This window comes from Scomber japonicus, chromosome 5 (genome assembly GCF_027409825.1).
Source record: "Scomber japonicus isolate fScoJap1 chromosome 5, fScoJap1.pri, whole genome shotgun sequence".
NCBI classification, from domain to species: Eukaryota; Metazoa; Chordata; class Actinopteri; order Scombriformes; family Scombridae; genus Scomber; species Scomber japonicus.
Window position 1 is genome coordinate 4,826,214 of NC_070582.1, and position 17,664 is coordinate 4,843,877.

At 42.5% G+C, this 17,664-nt stretch overlaps 1 protein-coding gene across 1 annotated transcript in view; it reads left to right on the plus strand.

Moving 5' to 3' along the window:
* nup160 (nucleoporin 160) overlaps positions 1–17,664 on the plus strand; it is a 45,203-nt gene that overhangs the window by 20,199 nt on the left and 7,340 nt on the right. Inside the window, exons 15-28 of the mRNA XM_053318893.1 lie at positions 2,349–2,509; positions 2,720–2,856; positions 3,379–3,449; positions 5,196–5,358; positions 5,940–6,009; positions 7,090–7,188; positions 7,274–7,393; positions 8,441–8,536; positions 9,086–9,180; positions 10,703–10,799; positions 11,126–11,231; positions 12,195–12,355; positions 13,109–13,169; positions 15,397–15,507. Coding sequence (XP_053174868.1) covers positions 2,349–2,509; positions 2,720–2,856; positions 3,379–3,449; positions 5,196–5,358; positions 5,940–6,009; positions 7,090–7,188; positions 7,274–7,393; positions 8,441–8,536; positions 9,086–9,180; positions 10,703–10,799; positions 11,126–11,231; positions 12,195–12,355; positions 13,109–13,169; positions 15,397–15,507 — 1,548 coding nt within the window. The remainder of the gene's footprint in view (positions 1–2,348; positions 2,510–2,719; positions 2,857–3,378; positions 3,450–5,195; positions 5,359–5,939; positions 6,010–7,089; positions 7,189–7,273; positions 7,394–8,440; positions 8,537–9,085; positions 9,181–10,702; positions 10,800–11,125; positions 11,232–12,194; positions 12,356–13,108; positions 13,170–15,396; positions 15,508–17,664) is intronic.

A 17,664-nucleotide genomic window follows, 5' to 3' on the forward strand; every position in this document is an offset into this window, starting at 1 on the left:
AGTAGGTGGAGGAGGAGAAGTAGTATGAGTGGTAGGAGGAGAAGGAGGAGAAATAGGAGGAGAAGGTCACATGATGCCTGGTAGGAACATCTGGAGAACATTAGAAGAAAAGGAGGACAAGTAGGAGGAGGAGAAGGTCACATGATGCCTGGTGGGACCATGAGGAGGAGAAGTATTAGGAGGAGGAGGAGGAGGAGAAGTAGTAGGAGTAGGAGGAGGAGGAGGAGAAGTAGTAGGAGGAGTAGGAGAAGTAGAAGTAGGAGGAGGAGGAGGAGGAGAAGTAGGAGTAGTAGTAGTAGGAGGAGGAAGAGAAGTATTAGGAGGAGGAGGAGAAGTAGTAGTAGTAGTAGTAGTAGTAGTAGTAGTAGTAGTAGTAGTAGGAGGAGGAAGAGAAGTATTAGGAGGAGGAGGAGAAGTAGTAGTAGTAGTAGTAGTAGTAGTAGGAGGAGGAGGAGAAGTATTAGGAGGAGGAGGAGGAGAAGTAGGAGGAGGAGGAGTAGTAGTAGGAGGAGGAGGAGGAGGAGAAGTAGGAGTAGTAGTAGGAGGAGGAGAAGTATTAGGAGGAGGAGAAGAAGTAGTAGTATTAGGAGGAGGAGGAGGAGTAGTAGGAGGAGGAGGAGGAGGAGAAGTAGGAGGAGGAGGAGTAGTAGTAGTAGTAGTAGTAGGAGGAGGAGGAGGAGGAGGAAGAGGAGAAGTAGTAGTAGTAGTAGGAGGAGGAGAAGTAGTAGTAGCAGGAGGAGAAGTAGGAAAAGGAGAAGTATTAGGAGGAGGAGGAGGAGTAGTAGGAGGAGGAGAAGGAGTAGTAGTAGTAGTAGTAGTAGTAGTAGTTGTTGTTGTAGTATTAGGAGGAGGAGGAGGAGAAGTATTAGGAGGAGGAAGATGAGATGAGGTCATGTATTTCAGGCTCAGAGGTCTGTGAGAAAACTCTTAATCTAGACTTCGGGCTTCAACTAACAGTATTTTTTATCATTTATTAACCTTTTAGTTTATAAACTGTCAGATATGAGTGAAGAAAAGTTTCTCACAGTTCCCTGAATCCAAACATGATGTCATCAGATTGTGAAACATTTCTCCAAAATCCCCCAAAATATTTGAGTGAAGCAAGATGCAGAAAAGCAAGAGATGCTGAACTTTTGACTTTTTAACTTGGAAAAATAACTTACTTTGTGATTTATTAAAACTAAAATAACAACAAAAAAACAGATTATTTACAAGAAATTAAACATGTGACTCAGTACTCCATTAAATAGAAGGAATAATAAGAAGGAATAGAACAGAATGGAATAGAACAGAATGGAACAGAACAGAACAGAATAGAACGGAATAGAACAGAACAGAACAGAACAGAATAGAATAGAATGGAATGGAACATAATAGAATGGAATAGAACAGAATAGAACAAAATACAACAGAATGGAACAGAATAGAATAGAACAGAATAGAATAGAACAGAATAGAATAGAACAGAATAGAATAGAATGGAACATGATAGAATGGAACAGAACAGAATAGAATAGAATGGAACATGATAGAATAGAATGGAACAGAATAGAATGGAACATGATAGAATAGAATAGAATGGAACAGAATAGAATGGAACATAATAGAATAGAATAGAATGGAACAGAACGGAATAGAACAGAACAGAATAGAATAGAATAGAATGGAACATGATAGAATGGAACAGAACAGAATAGAATAGAATGGAACATGATAGAATAGAATGGAACAGAATAGAATGGAACATGATAGAATAGAATAGAATGGAACAGAATAGAATGGAACATAATAGAATAGAATAGAATGGAACAGAACGGAATAGAACAGAACAGAATAGAATAGAATAGAATGGAATGGAACATAATAGAACAAAATACAACAGAATGGAACAGAATAGAATAGAACAGAATAGAATGGAACATGATAGAATGGAACAGAATAGAATAGAATGGAACATGATAGAATATAATAGAATGGAACAGAACAGAATAGAATAGAATGGAACAGAATAGAAGAACAGAATAGAATGGAACATGATAGAATGGAATAGAATGTAATGTAATGGAATAGAAGGGAATGTAATAGAATAGAATGGAATAGAATTGAATAGAGCAGAATATAATATAATAGAATAGAACAGAATGGAACAGAATAGAATAGAACAGAATAGATCCTTATTGTCATTGTCACAAGTACAATGAAAATTTAAGTGCATCATTCATAATAAAAAATAAATAAAAATGAAAGAAGCGAGGAAACATTGATTAAGAGACTTGAGATGAAGCCCATGTGTGTCTGTGTGTTTTGTTGTTGGTTGTGTTTTTGTGACCCTGGTCTTTGTCTCGCAGGTCAGACTCTGAACATGAGGATCAGCCTCTCTCAGCTGTACGGCAGCAGCGCGGCGGTGGCTCTCGTCTGTCAGGCCGTCTGTCACATGGCCATGACCAGAGTCCACTTCTGTCGAGACCTGCTCATCCTGCAGAAGCTCTACCTGCGCTTCGGAGACAACGTATGCACACACACGCACACACGCACACACACACACACACACACACACAAGCTTCAGTGTAATGTATTAAGCAATTAAACCAATTGTCTATGACAGTCTGCACACTGTAGCTCCCAGTGCAGATGTAGCTTTATGTGGATATACATAATGTTACAGCCAGATGTTGTTAATATAACTGTGTGTGTGTTTGTGTGTGTTTGTGTGTTACAGGTGTTTCTTGGTGGGGGGGCTCAACTGTTACAGCTCCAGCAGGACCTGATTCCGCGAAGCTCCCACCTCCTCTCCTCCTATTACCTCCTCAGACACATTAGTCAGAGTCTCACCTCAGCTGTTCCCACGGATACCATGTGAGAGGACACACACACACACACACACAGAGAGTAATATTTTATTATATACTCATTAAACAGCCCTGAAAATGGAAAGTCTATATTTATTATATTATATAAAATTAAAGAGTCAAGTCTAGCCCTTTTTGTTGTAATTTGTTGCTATATAAGTAAAGTTGAATTGAATTATAATATACATTTTTTGGTTGAAAACACCAGAAATAATTTGGAAAAAGAAAAAGAAAGAAAACAACAGATTTAGTGAACAAATGATGATGATGATGATGATGATGTGCATGAATCATGTGACTCAGGCTTCCACTGAAAAGCTAAAAAACATCAGATTTGTCTTAAAGTTCCTCAATTTAGTGCATGAAATCCATCATACTTTCCATTGACATTCACTCTTTTAATGACGTCATCTTCCTCTCCGATAATTTAATGGCACAAATCAACATTCACAACATTGTCTTCACACCTTTTTCTGACAGAGAACGTGTTTTTTAATGACTGTAACCTTTTGATCTTGTGTTTTTACAGCGATGCTAACCTGCAGCACCTCACCGTGTTGGAGCTGTCCGACGCTCCGACTCTCAACACCAACGTAACAGGTCAGAAATCACCTGCTGGCTGTGACATCACTGTGTTTCCTCTCTGTTAATAGATAAAAGAACAAAGAAGATGATTGATCTTGTAGCAGCTGATAACGTAATGACTTTTTGCCAGAAGGAACTTATTACGTTATCAGCCTGGTAAAAATAAAATCTTTACAAATGTAATAACTGGAGCTGATAATGTAATAATATACTAATATCACTTTATCACTTTCATGGCTCTTATTCTTACTGTTAGGTCTCTGAAATATCTTTTAAGTTTTACTAAGAGTTAAAATAAATAATACAAGCATAACTCTTTAAGTCTAAAGTCTGGTCATGACAAGAATTTCAAATGTCTGTCTGTCTCTCTCCCTGTCTCTCTGTCTCTCTCTCTCTGTCTCTCTCTCTGTCACTTCCCATCTTTTGATCAATTATGGGTTCTACGCAAGAAAAAAATCTTCCTATAAATAAAGTGATATTAGTATATTATTACATTATTGGCTTCAGTTATTACATGTGTAAGGGGTTTTCTTTTACCAGGCCAATAACATAATAACCAGCCACTTTTTATGTTATTGGTTCAGGACTTTTATTACGTTATCTTCACACAACGTCTCTGAATGCCTTTATCATTGTCTGTGAAAGTGTATTTAATGAAGTTGTAATCATTCAGTGTTAACAGCCGTGATAGATTAGTAATACAGCCAACGATTGAGCAACTACTTTCTCAGAAATCCAACATTAGGGCAACAACAACAACAACAGCATCTGTCTCTGATTACACATGTAGGTTTGATAAAGATCAGTCAGTTTGAGAGAATAAGAGACGGAATAGAATGGAATCAAATGGAATAGAATGTAATGGAATAGAATGTAATGGAATGTAATGTAATAGAATAGAATAGAATGGAATAGAATAGAATAAAATAGAATGGAATGGAATAGAATGTAATAGAATAGAATAGAATGTAATGTAACAGAATAGAATGGAATGTAATAGAATGGAATGGAATCAAATGAAATGGAATAGAATAGAATGGAACGGAATGGAATGGAATAGAATGGAATGGAATGGAATGGAATAGAATGGAATGGAATCAAATGAAATGCAATAGAATGGAACGGAATGGAATACAATAGAATGTAATAGAATGGAATGGAATGGAATAGAATAGAATGGAATAGAATAGAATGTAATAGAATAGAATGTAATAGAATAGAATGGAATGGAATAGAATGTAATAGAATAGAATGGAATGGAATAGAATGTAATAGAATAGAATAGAATGGAATGGAATAGAATAGAATGTAATGGAATAGAATGGAATGGAATGGAATGGAATAGAATAGAATGGAATAGAATAGAATGTAATGGAATAGAATAGAATGTAATGGAATGGAATAGAATGGAATAGAATAGAATGGAATGTAATAGAATAGAATGTAATGTAATAGAATAGAATGGAATGGAATAGAATAGAATGGAATAGAATGGAATGGAATAGAATAGAAGGGAATGGAATAGAATGGAATGGAATAGAATAGAATAGAATGTAATGGAATAGAATGGAACAGAATAGAAGGTAATAGAATAGTAAGAGACTGAATCCAGAGCAGCTGACTCAGTCCCTCCAGAGCTGAGTGTGTAGGTTTGTTTGATTATAAAAACATGTTGTCATGAATGTGACTATTGTAAAGCCTGATCCAGTGCAAAATGAAAAGTTTCTCAACACTTGTCTGTCGCTCTCCTTTTCCTGGCAGCTCTCAGCCCTCAGACGATTGTGGAGCTTTTCTATCAGACCGTCGCCAGGAAGTTGATCATCTCTCAGGTTTTCTCCCAGCAGCAGACTCCTGCAGCGGGCAATGCTCTGCTCCTCTGGCCCCACCTGGTGTCCAACGTGGTCAACCTGCTCGCTCAGCTGCTGTATCCTTCATCATCATCATCATCATCTGCTGCTGCTGCTTATATGCTAACAAGCTGTTTACCTTCACTTCTTCAGAAAACTATAATAGTTTAGTAGCTTTATTGTCATTATATTGTCACTTTACTTATTCAGCATCCTTAAAAAGTCTTAAAATGTCATAAATGAAGGTTTTTCTTTTAGATATTCATGGTCAAAAATGTCTGAAATTGTAAGAGTAAACGCATTAAATTTAATTTGAGCGTAGTTATTCATGTTAAGTCAATGTTATTCATCATTATTTTCATTATCATCTCAGCAATGGTAACATTTTTTTTCTTTTTTTAAAGAGGTTTTATAGTCAAAATGTATTTATATAGCACATTTAAAACACTCGGTTGACCAAAGCACTGTTCAAGCTCAAGAAACAAGATAAAATATAGGGTTAGGGAACAATTATGAGTATAATAAACTATAAAAACACAATAAATAAAACTTAAAACCCAGTAGATAAAAGCAAATATAGTTACGCAATAGAATTCAGGATGTCAAGCTCAAAAGATCTGAAAAGTCATTATTTGCCTTAATGGATGATGATTCCCAGTTGGCCCAGTAACCCTGGTTTCCAGTTTCCTGAGTGTCTGATGGCGAACTGCCAGTACACACAGCTGCAGGTGAGTCAGACTGACTGAAGCTCTGCAGAGACTCCTTCATCCTCATCACACTAATGAGGCTCGTTTTAAAGGAGAAATCCCAAATGTGTTAACCAGAATGAACTGGAAGAGATTACATATTAATACAGTAATATCTCATCATTTAGGTTTCATCTGTTGGTTATAATTGGATGTATATCAGCTTTATTACATTTTAGAAAGGGCAAAAGTATTATAGCTTATATTATTATTGTATTATATCCGGCTCTCTGTCCGAGCAGCTTCCTTTTGGTCAACGTCACTAATTCACATATTCACTGAAGATGAACGTTTTAGTTTCTCCATTTTAAATACTGGTTTTAATACAGATTTTAGGAGATGGTGACCGTCCTTTCTCTCTCTCTCTCGCTCTCTCTGTCTCTCTCTCTCTCTCTCTCTCTCTTTCTCTCTCTCTCGCTCTCTCTCTCTTTCTCTCTCTCTCTCTCTCTCTCTCTCTCTCTCTCTCTCTCTGTGTCGCTCGCTCTCTCTCTTTCTCTCCCTTGCTCGCTCTCTCTCTCCTCTCTCTCCCTTTCTCTCTGTCGCTCTCTCTCTCTCTCTCTCTCTTGCTCTCTCTGTCTCTTTCTGTCTGTCTCTCTCTCTTTCTCTCTCTCTTTCTCTGTGTCTCTCTCGCTCTCTCTCCTCTGTCGCTCTCTCTCTCGCTCTCTCTCTTTGTCGCTCTCTGTGTCTCTCTGTCTCTCTCTCGCTCTCTCTCTGTCTCTCTCTCTCTGTCTCTTTCTCTCTCTCTCTTTCTCTCTATCTGTCTCTCTCGCTTTCTCTCTGTCTCTCTCTCTCTCTCTCTGTGTGTGTGTCTCTCTCTGTCTCTTTCTCTCTCTCTCTTTCTCTCTATCTGTCTCTCTCTCTATCTGTCTCTCTCTCTCTCGCTTTCTCTCTGTCTCTCTCTCTTTGACTCTTTCTTTTGCTCTCTGTGTCTCTCTCTCTCACTCTATCTCTGTCTCTCTGTCTCTCTCTCTCTCTCTCTCTCTCTCTCTCTCTCTCTCTCTCTCTCTCTCTCTCTCTCTCTCCTTCTCCCTCTCCATCTTTAACCTGTTCTCCTTTCTGCAGGACTACGTGCGTCTGATTGGTCCGTGGTGTCAGGTGAACATCGGCTCCTGTCGCTTCATGCAGGGTCAGTGTTACCTTGCCAACGGCGAAGGCCACAAGGTGAGTAACACCGACCGCCTTAACTTCATCATCCTGCTGCTGTTATTCGTGTTACCTCCTCTTATCTCTTTCTTTTTCCCATCAGGCCGTGCAGTGTTTCCAGGAAGCTGCCACTGAAGTAGAGAAGGAGGAGTTCCTGATGAAGCTGACGGGCACAGAGGAAGAGGAACCCGCCTCCGTCCCCAGACTGCAATATTACAACAAGGTGAGAGAACCTGCTCGGATCAGACGTGTGTGTAATAAAACATGATGCTAACTTAGGGCTGGACGATTATGGCTAAAATCAAAATCACGATTAATTGAACTTTTAACCTCGATTGCGATTAATGAACAATCATCTCCACTCTTGTGAACAATTATATATTTTCACAGTTTCTTTAGTTTTGTATTTTCCACTGCTGCCCTCACACATGAACAGAAAATTAATAATGATATAGTAAAACACAGATATAATAATAATAAATATAATTAGTGACCATTACTCTACTTAAACACTTAATAATGTCCTTAAACCTTTATTGGGCAAATAATTATATTTGGTAACTTCTGTAAATATCTCAAAATATCCTTCCTTCCTTCTTTCCTTCCTCTTTCCTTTCTCCCTCCCTCGTTCCTTATTTCCTCTGTACGTCCTTCCTTCCCTTCCTTCCATCTGTCCTTCCTCCCTCCCTCCTTCTCTCCTTCCTTCCTCTGTCCTTCCTTCCTTCCTTCCTTTCTTTCCTTACTTCCATCTGTTCTTCCTCCCTCCCTCCTTCTCTCCTCCCTCCCTTCCTTCCTTCCTTCCTTCCTTCCTTCCTTCCTTCCTTTCCTTCCTTCCATCTGTTCTTCCTCCCTCCCTCCTTCTCTCTTCACTTTCTTCTTTCCTTCCTCCATCCCCCTTTCTTCTTCCTTCCTTCCTTCCTTCTTTCTTCCCTTTCTCCCTCCTTCTCTCTTTCTTTCCTCCCTCCTACCTTCTTTCCTTCCTTTCCTTCCTTCGTCCTTCCCTCCCTTCCTTCCTTCCTTCCTTCCTTCCTTTCAATGAGTGTCCTATAAAGGGTTAAACCTACTTATAACATCATTATAGTGTATCATAAACATTTATTAACTGATTATAAGATGATAAAATAGGGAATCTGAGTGTTAATGACTTTTATTTATTTAGAATTTGGGTTTTTTTTGCAGGAGAGAAAAACTGCCTTTGAAATACTTGACATTTCCTCACATGCTGATTTGATGTGTGTGTGTGTGTGTGTGTGCGTGTGTGTGTGTTCAGGTGCTGCGGTTGTTGGAGGATGTGGGTCTACCTGAGCTTGTGATCCAGTTGGCCTCTCTGGCGATAACGGAGGCAGGCAACGACGTCAGCAGTCAGGTAAACTCTTGGCGAGAAGCTTTAACCCTCCTGTTGTGTTTGAGTCAAGGGAGGAAGGGAGTAAAGGAAAGAAGGCAGGGAGGGGGGAAGGAAGGAAGGAAGGGAGGAGGGGAAGGAAGGAAGGAAGGGAGGAAAGGAAATAAGGAATGGAGGAAGGAAGGATGGAGGAAAGAAGTAAGGGAGGGAGGGAGGGAGGAAAGGAGGGAGGGAGGGAGGGAGGAAAGAAGGTAGGAGGGAGGGAGGAAAGAAGGAAGGAAGTAAGGACAAAAGAAAGAAGGTAGGGGGAGGAAGGACAAAAGAAGGAAGAAAGGGAGATGGAGGAAGGGAAGAAAGAGAAGAAGGAAAGAAGGAGAGAAGGAGAGAGGAAGCACAGATGGAAGGAAGGAAGGAAGGAAAGAAGGAACAGTCAAAACAGATGGGTCAATTTGACCCGGGAGCACGACAGGAAGGTTAAAGGAAGAAGATTAAAACATTATTATTATTATTTTTATTATTATTAAGTGAACTGGAGTCTGAGTGTGTTAATATGAATGTGTGTTTTCTCTTCAGGCCGCTCTGTGGACGAGAATATTCAAACATCATTTGGATCTGGGACACAACAGTGAAGCTTATGAAGCTCTGACCCAGAACCCGGACTCCAGCATGTACGCACACACACACACACACACACACACATACACACATACAGGGAGAGACACACATACAGGGAGACGCACACACAGAGACACATACAGAGAGACTCACACCACACACACACATACAGAGAGACTCACACCACACACACACATACAGAGAGACTCACACCACACACACACATACAGAGAGAGACACACACACACACACATACAGGGAGACACACACACACACACACACATACAGAGAGACACACACCTACAGGGAGACTCACACCACACACACACATACAGAGAGACACACACCTACAGGGAGACTCACACCACACACACACATACAGAGAGACTCACACCACACACACACATACAGAGAGACTCACACCACACACACACATACAGAGAGACTCACCACAGACACACATACAGAGAGACTCACACCACACACACACATACAGGGAGACACACACACACACACATACAGAGAGACTCACACCACACACACACATACAGAGAGACTCACCACAGACACACCTACAGAGAGACTCACACCACAGACACACATACAGAGAGACTCACACCACACACACACATACAGAGAGACTCACACCACACACACACATACAGGGAGACACACACACACACACATACAGAGAGACTCACACCACACACACACATACAGAGAGACTCACCACAGACACACCTACAGAGAGACTCACACCACAGACACACATACAGAGAGACACACACACACACACACACACACACACACACACACACACATACAGAGAGACACACTCACACCACAGACACACATACAGAGAGACACTCACCACAGACACACCTACAGGGAGACTCACACCACACACACACATACAGGGAGACACACACACACATACAGAGAGACACACTCACACCACAGACACACATACAGAGAGACACACACCTACAGGGAGACTCACACCACACACACACATACAGGGAGACACACACATACAGGGACACACACATACAGGGAGACACACCACAGACACGCATACAAAGAGAGATACTCACACCACAGACACACACCACACACACACAGAGAGAGAGAGACACACAGAGGCACACTCACACCACAGACACACACCACACACACACAGAGAGAGAGAGACACACAGAGGCACACTCACACCACAGACACACACCACACACACACAGAGAGAGAGACACACACACAGAGACACATACACACCACAGACTTTTATTAAGTCGTCATATTAATCTCATATATTCTAAATTTCCCCTGACGATCACGAGTTAAAAGTTGATGGTTTGATTCTGTATTAAACTGGTTCTGTGTTGGTTCCTTCTGGTTCCTCTGTATTAAACTGGTTCTGTGTTGGTTCCTTCTGGTTCCTCTGTATTAAACTGGTTCTGTGTTGGTTCCTTCTGGTTCCTCTGTATTAAACTGGTTCTGTGTTGGTTCCTTCTGGTTCCTTCTGCTTTTTAACGGTTCCTCTGTATTAAAACCTGTTCTGTTGTGTTCTCCTCGCAGGCAGCTGGACTGTCTCCGGCAGCTGGTCGTCGTTCTGTGTGAACGATCGCAGCTTCAGGATTTAGTCCAGTTCTCCTACGTCAACCTGCACGATGAGGTAAAAACCGTCACATGACCTTTGACCTCCAAACATCAGCTGGTGAAAAACAGTACCTGTACCACCTGTCTTTCCTCCCTTTCTTCCTTGTGTTCTTCCTCCCTCCTGTCCTTCCTTCCTTTTGCCTGTCTTTCCTTCCTTCCCTTCTTATTTCCTTCCTTCCTTTCTTCCTTCCTTCTTCCCTTCCTTCTCTTCTTATTGCCTTCCATCTTTTTAATGATCCGGCCCACATGAGATCAAATTGGGCTCTATGTGGCCCTTGAATGAAAATGAGTTTGACACCTCTGCCCTAAAGGGTTAATTACCTGTTGTGTGTCTTTTATCAGGTGGTGAATATCATCGAGTCTCGGGCCAGAGGTTTGGACCTGCTGGCTCACAACTACTACGAGCTGCTGTACGCTTTCCACATCAACCGACACAACTACAGGAAAGGTAACCTCACTCTGTGTCTCGATGAAATGAGATTAAAACCAGCTCTGCTCTTTATTTAAAGACCTGCAGGACAATCTGTCAAACTTACAAATATGTTAAATGCACTTCCTGTTTGTCTTTGTGTGTGTGTGTGTGTGCGCTATTCCCCTCCGAGCCCGTGGTGGCATGTGGAAGGAAAGGAGGGAGGGAGGGAGGGAGGGAGGGAGGAAAGAAGGAAAGGAGGGAGGATGGAAGGAGGGAAAGGAGGGAGGATGGAAGGAGGGAGGGAGGGAGGAAGGAAGGAGGGAGGGAGGGGGGGAGGGAGGAAAGAAGGAAAGGAGGGAGGATGGAAGGAGGGAGGGAGGAAAGAAGGAAAGGAGGGAGGAAAGAAGGAAAGGAGGGAGGATGGAAAGAGGGAAGGAGGGAGAGGATGGATGGAAGGAGGGAGGGAAGAAGGAAGGAGGGAAAGGAGGGAGGATGGAAGGAGGGAAAGGAGGGAGGATGGAAGGAGGGAGGATGGAGGGAGGGAGGAAGGAAGGAAGGAAGGAGGGAGGGAGGGAGGAAAGAAGGAAAGGAGGGAGGATAGAAGGAGGGAGAGGATGGAAGGAGGGAGGGAGGGAGGAAAGAAGGAAGGAGGGAGGGAAGAAGGAAGGAGGGAGGGAGGGAAGGAGGGAGGGAGGAAAGAAGGAAGGAGGAAGGGAGGGAAGGAGAGAAGGAAGAAGGAAGGAGGGAGGATGGAAGGAGGGAGGGATGGAGGGAGGGAGGAGGGAGGGAAGGAGAGAAGGAACGATGGAAGGAAAGGAGGAAGGAAGGAAGGAGGAAGCAGGGATGAACTATATTAAAACCAGCTCTGCTCTTTATTTAAAGACCTGTAGGACAATCTGTCAAACTTACAAATATGTTAAATACACTTCCTGTTTGTCTTTGTGTGTGTGTGTGTGTGTGTGTGTGTGTGTGTGTGTGTGTGTGTGTGTGTGTGTGCAGCGGCGACAGTGATGTTTGAGTTTGGGATGCGTCTGGGTCGAGAGGTTCGGACTCTGCTCGGCCTCCAGAAGCAGGTGAACTGTTACTTGGCCGCTCTGAACTGTCTCCGTCTCATCAGACCAGAATACGCCTGGATCGTCCAGCCCACCTCAGGAGCGGTGGTACGTACACACATTTATATACACACACACACACACTTTAAATATAAGGTTGTATAGTTACATAGACACACACACACACACACTTTAAATATAAGGTTGTATAGTTACATAGACAGATACACACACACACACTGATATCTACACACATGCCCACACACAGACAGAGATACACATGGACACCACACAAACACACACTCCACAGATACACACACACACGCACCAGACGCAAACACACTCCACAGATGCACATGGACACAAAGAGACATAGACAGACACACACAGACACACACACACACACACACACACACACACACACACACACACACAGACAGAGATACAGAAACACACACACACAGAGACAGAGATACACATGGACACCACACAAACACACACAAAGAGACATAGACAAACACACACACAGAAACACACACACAGACAGAGATACACACAAACACACAAAGAGACACACACAGAAACACACACACACACACACACATAAACAGAGATACACAAACACACACAAAGAGACACACACACACACACACACACACAGACAGAGATACACAAACAGACACACACACACACACACACACACACAGAGACAGACACAGAAACACACGCACACACACAAAAGAAACGTTTATGACATCAGTATTACGATATCCAAACTCTAAGACTTATCTTTAATATCGATATAATATCAGTATATCGCCCAGCTCTAAGTCTGATCATGTTTTTTATGTTTTGCTGCAGTACGAGCGTCCAGGAGTTTCTCCGAAGAGGAACGCTGAGGGAGATTTTGCTACTGAGCCAGGTGAGATCAACAATCTTTATCAAAACTTTATCAGCAGCCGTCACTGCAGAGATTATACATATATATGCAAATACATCAGCGCTTCAAGTAAATACATATAAGGATGGAAGGGAGAAAGAAAGAAGGAAGGAAGGAAGGAAGGAGGGAGGGAGGGAGGGATGGAGGGAAGGAGGGAGGGGTGGAAGGAAAGGAAGGAGGGAGGGAGGAGAGAAGGAAGGAAGGAGGGAGGAGGGGTGGAAGGAAAGGAGGGAGGGAGAGAGGGAAGAATGAGGAAGGAAGGAAAGAAGGAAGGAGGGTGGGATGGAAGGAATAAGGAAGGAAGGAAGGAAGGGACGGAGGAAGGAAGGGAGGAGAGAAGGAAGGAGGAAGGAAGAAGAGAAGGATGGAAGGAGGGAGGGATGGATGGAGGAAAAGAGGAAGGAAGGAAAGGAGGGAGGGAGGGAAGGAGGAGAGAAGGAAGGAAGTGAAGGAGGGAGGGATGGAGGAAGGAAGGAAGGAAGGGTGGAAGGAGGGAGGGAAGGAGGAGAGAAGGAAGAACAGATGGAAGGAAGGAAAGGAAGAAGAAAGGGGGATGAAGGAAGGAAAGAAGGAAGGGAGGAGAGAAGGAGGGAGGGAGGAAGAACAGATGGAAGGAAGGAAGGAAAGGAAGGACGGAGGAAGGAAGGGAGGAGAGAAGGAGGGAGGGAGGGAGGACAGATGGAAGGAAGGACAGAAGGAACGAAGGAAGGGAGGAGAGAAGGAGGGAGGGAGGAAGGACAGAAGGAAAGAAGGAAGGGAGGAGGGAAGGAGGGAGGGAGGAAGGACAGATGGAAGGAAGGACGGAGGAAATAAGGAACGAGGGAGGGAGAAAGGAAAAGAGGAAGGGAAGAAAGAAGGCAGGGAGGAAGGAAAGGAAAGGAAGAAAGAAGGCAGGCAGGGAGGAAGGAAAGGAAACGAAGGAAGGAAGGAAGGATATTTTGGGATATTTACAGAAGGGTTAATTCAGTGTCAGTCAGCAGATCTCATGTGTGGAGAGAGAGCTCCCTCTAGTGGACGAGGATGGAATTGCACAGGTCATCATACTTCATATTATACAGTTGACCCCGTCTTATTCTTCTTTCCTCCCTTCCTTCCTTCCATCTGTACTTCCTCCATCCCCCTTTCTTCCCTCCTTCTTTCCTTCCCTCCTTTCCTTCCTTCTTCCTTCTTTCCTTTCCTCCCTTCCTTCCTTCCTCCCTCCTTTCCTTCCTTCCTTCCTCCCTCATTTCCTTCCTTCCTTCCTTCTTTCCTTTCCTCCCTTCCTCCCTCCCTCCCTCCCTCCTTTCCTTCCCCCCTCCTTTCCTTCCCTCCTTTCCTTCCCTCCTTTCCTTCCTTACTCATTCCTTCCTTACTCATTTCCTTCCTTCCTTCCGTCCTTCCTTCCTTCCGTCCTTCCTTCCTCCTTTCCTCCCTTCCTTCCTTCCTTCCTTCCGTCCTTCCTTCCCTCCCTCCCTTCCTTCCTTCCCTCCCTTCTTCCTTTCCTCCCTTCTTCCTTCCCTCCTTCCTTCCTCCCTCCTTTCCTTCCTTCTTCCTTCCTCCCTTTCTCCCTTCCTCCCTTTCTCCCTCCTTTCCTTCCTTCCTTCCTTCTTTCCTTTCCTCCCTTCCTTCCTCCCTCCTTTCCTTCCCTCCCTACCTTCCTTCCTCATTCCTTCCTTCCTTCCTTCTTTCCCTCCTTCCTTTCTTCCTTCTTTCCTTCCTTCCTTCCTCATTCCTTCCTCCTTTCCTTCCTCCTCCTGTCCTTCCTCCTTTCCTTCCTTCCTCCTGTCCTTCCTTCCTTCCTTCCTTCCTGTCCTTCCTGTCCTTCCTTCCTTTCCTTCCTCCTCCTGTCCTTCCTTCCTTCCTTCTTTCCCTCCTTCCTTTCTTCCTTCTTTCCTTCCTTCCTTCCTCATTCCTTCCTCCTGTCCTTCCTTCCTTCCTGATTCATTCCTTCCTTCCTCCTTTCCTCCCTCCCTCCCTCCCTTCCTTCCTTCCCTCCCTCCCTTCCTCCTGTCCTTCCTTCCTCTTGTCCTTCCTTCCTTCCTTCCTTCCTTCCTTCCTTCCTCCTTGACCTGAGGACAACAGGAGGGTTAACAGCAGACATTTCAAAGTGCTTCTACAATAAGATGAGACAACATAGAGATAAATTTAAATATAAAAATAATCTCTAAGATCTTTTAGGACTGAAAGAAACTGCCGTGTGTTTAAATCTGTTTTGGTTTCCGTCCTGCAGTGAAGCGTCAGGTCGACATCCTGGAGCTCAAAGACCTGGAGAAGGAATACATGTTGGCCCGCAGCCGCCTCACGCTGGCTCAGCACCACCCTCCATCTGCTGCCATCGCTGGTACACACACCGCCCGCCTCCTTTTACTGCAGTAACACCATCACCTCCTTTTACTGCAGTAACACCATCACCTCCTTTCACTGTTAATACCATCACCTCCTTTTACTATTAATACCATCACCTCCTCCTTTTACTGTTAATACCATCACCTCCTTTTACTGCAGTAATACCATCACCTCCTTTTACTATTAATACCATCACCTCCTTTTACCTTAATAACACCACCTCCTCCTTTTACTATTAATACCACCTCCTCCTTTTACTGCAGTAACACCATCACCTCCTCCTTTTACTATTAATACCATCACCTCCTTTTACTATTAATACCATCACCTCCTTTATCTTCAATTACACCTCCTCCTTTTACTGTTAATACCATCACCTCCTTTATCTTCAATTACACCTCCTCCTTTTACTGTTAATACCATCACCTCCTTTATCTTCAATTACACCTCCTCCTTTTACTATTAATACCATCACCTCCTTTTACCTTAATAACACCACCTCCTCTTACTATTAATACCATCACCTCCTTTTACTGCAGTAACACCATCACCTCCTTTTACTGTTAATACCATCACCTCCTTTTACTGTTAATACCATCACCTCCTTTTACTGCAGTAACACCATCACCTCCTTTTACTGTTAATACCATCACCTCCTTTTACTATTAATACCATCACCTCCTTTTACTATTAATACCATCACCTCCTTTTACTGTTGATACCATCACCTCCTTTTACTGTTAATACCATCACCTCCTTTTACTATTAATACCACCTCCTTCTTTTACTGTTAATACCATCACCTCCTTTTACTGTTAATACCATCACCTCCTTTTACTGTTAATACCATCACCTCCTTTTACTGTTAACACCATCACCTCCTTTTACTATTAATACCATCACCTCCTTTAACTATTAATACCACCTCCTCCTTTTACTATTAATACCACCTCCTCCTTTTACTATTAATACCATCACCTCCTTTTACTGTTAATACCATCACCTCCTTTTACTGTTAATACCATCACCTCCTTTTACTGTTAATACCATCACCTCCTTTTACTGTTAATACCATCACCTCCTTTTACTATTAATACCATCACCTCCTTTTACTGTTAATACCATCACCTCCTTTTACTATTAATACCATCACCTCCTTTTACTGTTAATACCATCACCTCCTTTTACTATTAATACCATCACCTCCTTTTACTGTTAACACCACCTCCTCCTTTTACTGCAGTAACACCATCACCTCCTTTTACTGTTAATACTATCACCTCCTTTTACTGTTAATACCATCACCTCCTTTTACTGTTAATACTATCACCTCCTTTTACTATTAATACCATCACCTCCTTTTACTGTTGATACTATCACCTCCTTTTACTGTTGATACCATCACCTCCTTTTACTATTAATACTATCACCTCCTTTTACTGTTAATACCATCACCTCCTTTTACTGTTAATACCATCACCTCCTTTTACTATTACTACCATCACCTCCTTTTACTGTTAATACCATCACCTCCTTTTACTGCAGTAACACCATCACCTCCTTTTACTGTTAATACCATCACCTCCTTTTACTGTTAATACCATCACCTCCTTTTACTATTAATACCATCACCTCCTTTTACTGTTAATACCATCACCTCCTTTTACTGTTAATACCATCACCTCCTTTTACTGTTAATACCATCACCTCCTTTTACTATTAATACCATCACCTCCTTTTACTGTTAATACCACCTCCTCCTTTTACTATTAATACCATCACCTCCTTTTACTATTAATACCATCACCTCCTTTTACTGTTGATACCATCACCTCCTTTTACTGTTGATACCATCACCTCCTTTTACTGTTGATACCATCACCTCCTTTTACTGTTAATACCATCACCTCCTTTTACTGTTAATACCATCACCTCCTTTATCTTCAATTACACTGCCTCCTTTACTACCAACACTTCCTTTACCTTTAATAACATCACCTCCTTTAGCTTTAACACCTCCTACTTTACCTTTAAACCACATATATTACACAGATATTACTCTTTAACTTTCAACACATCCTTTACATTCACTAACACCTCTTTCACCTTCAATACCACCACCTCCTTCTTCACTTTCAACACCTCCTTTACC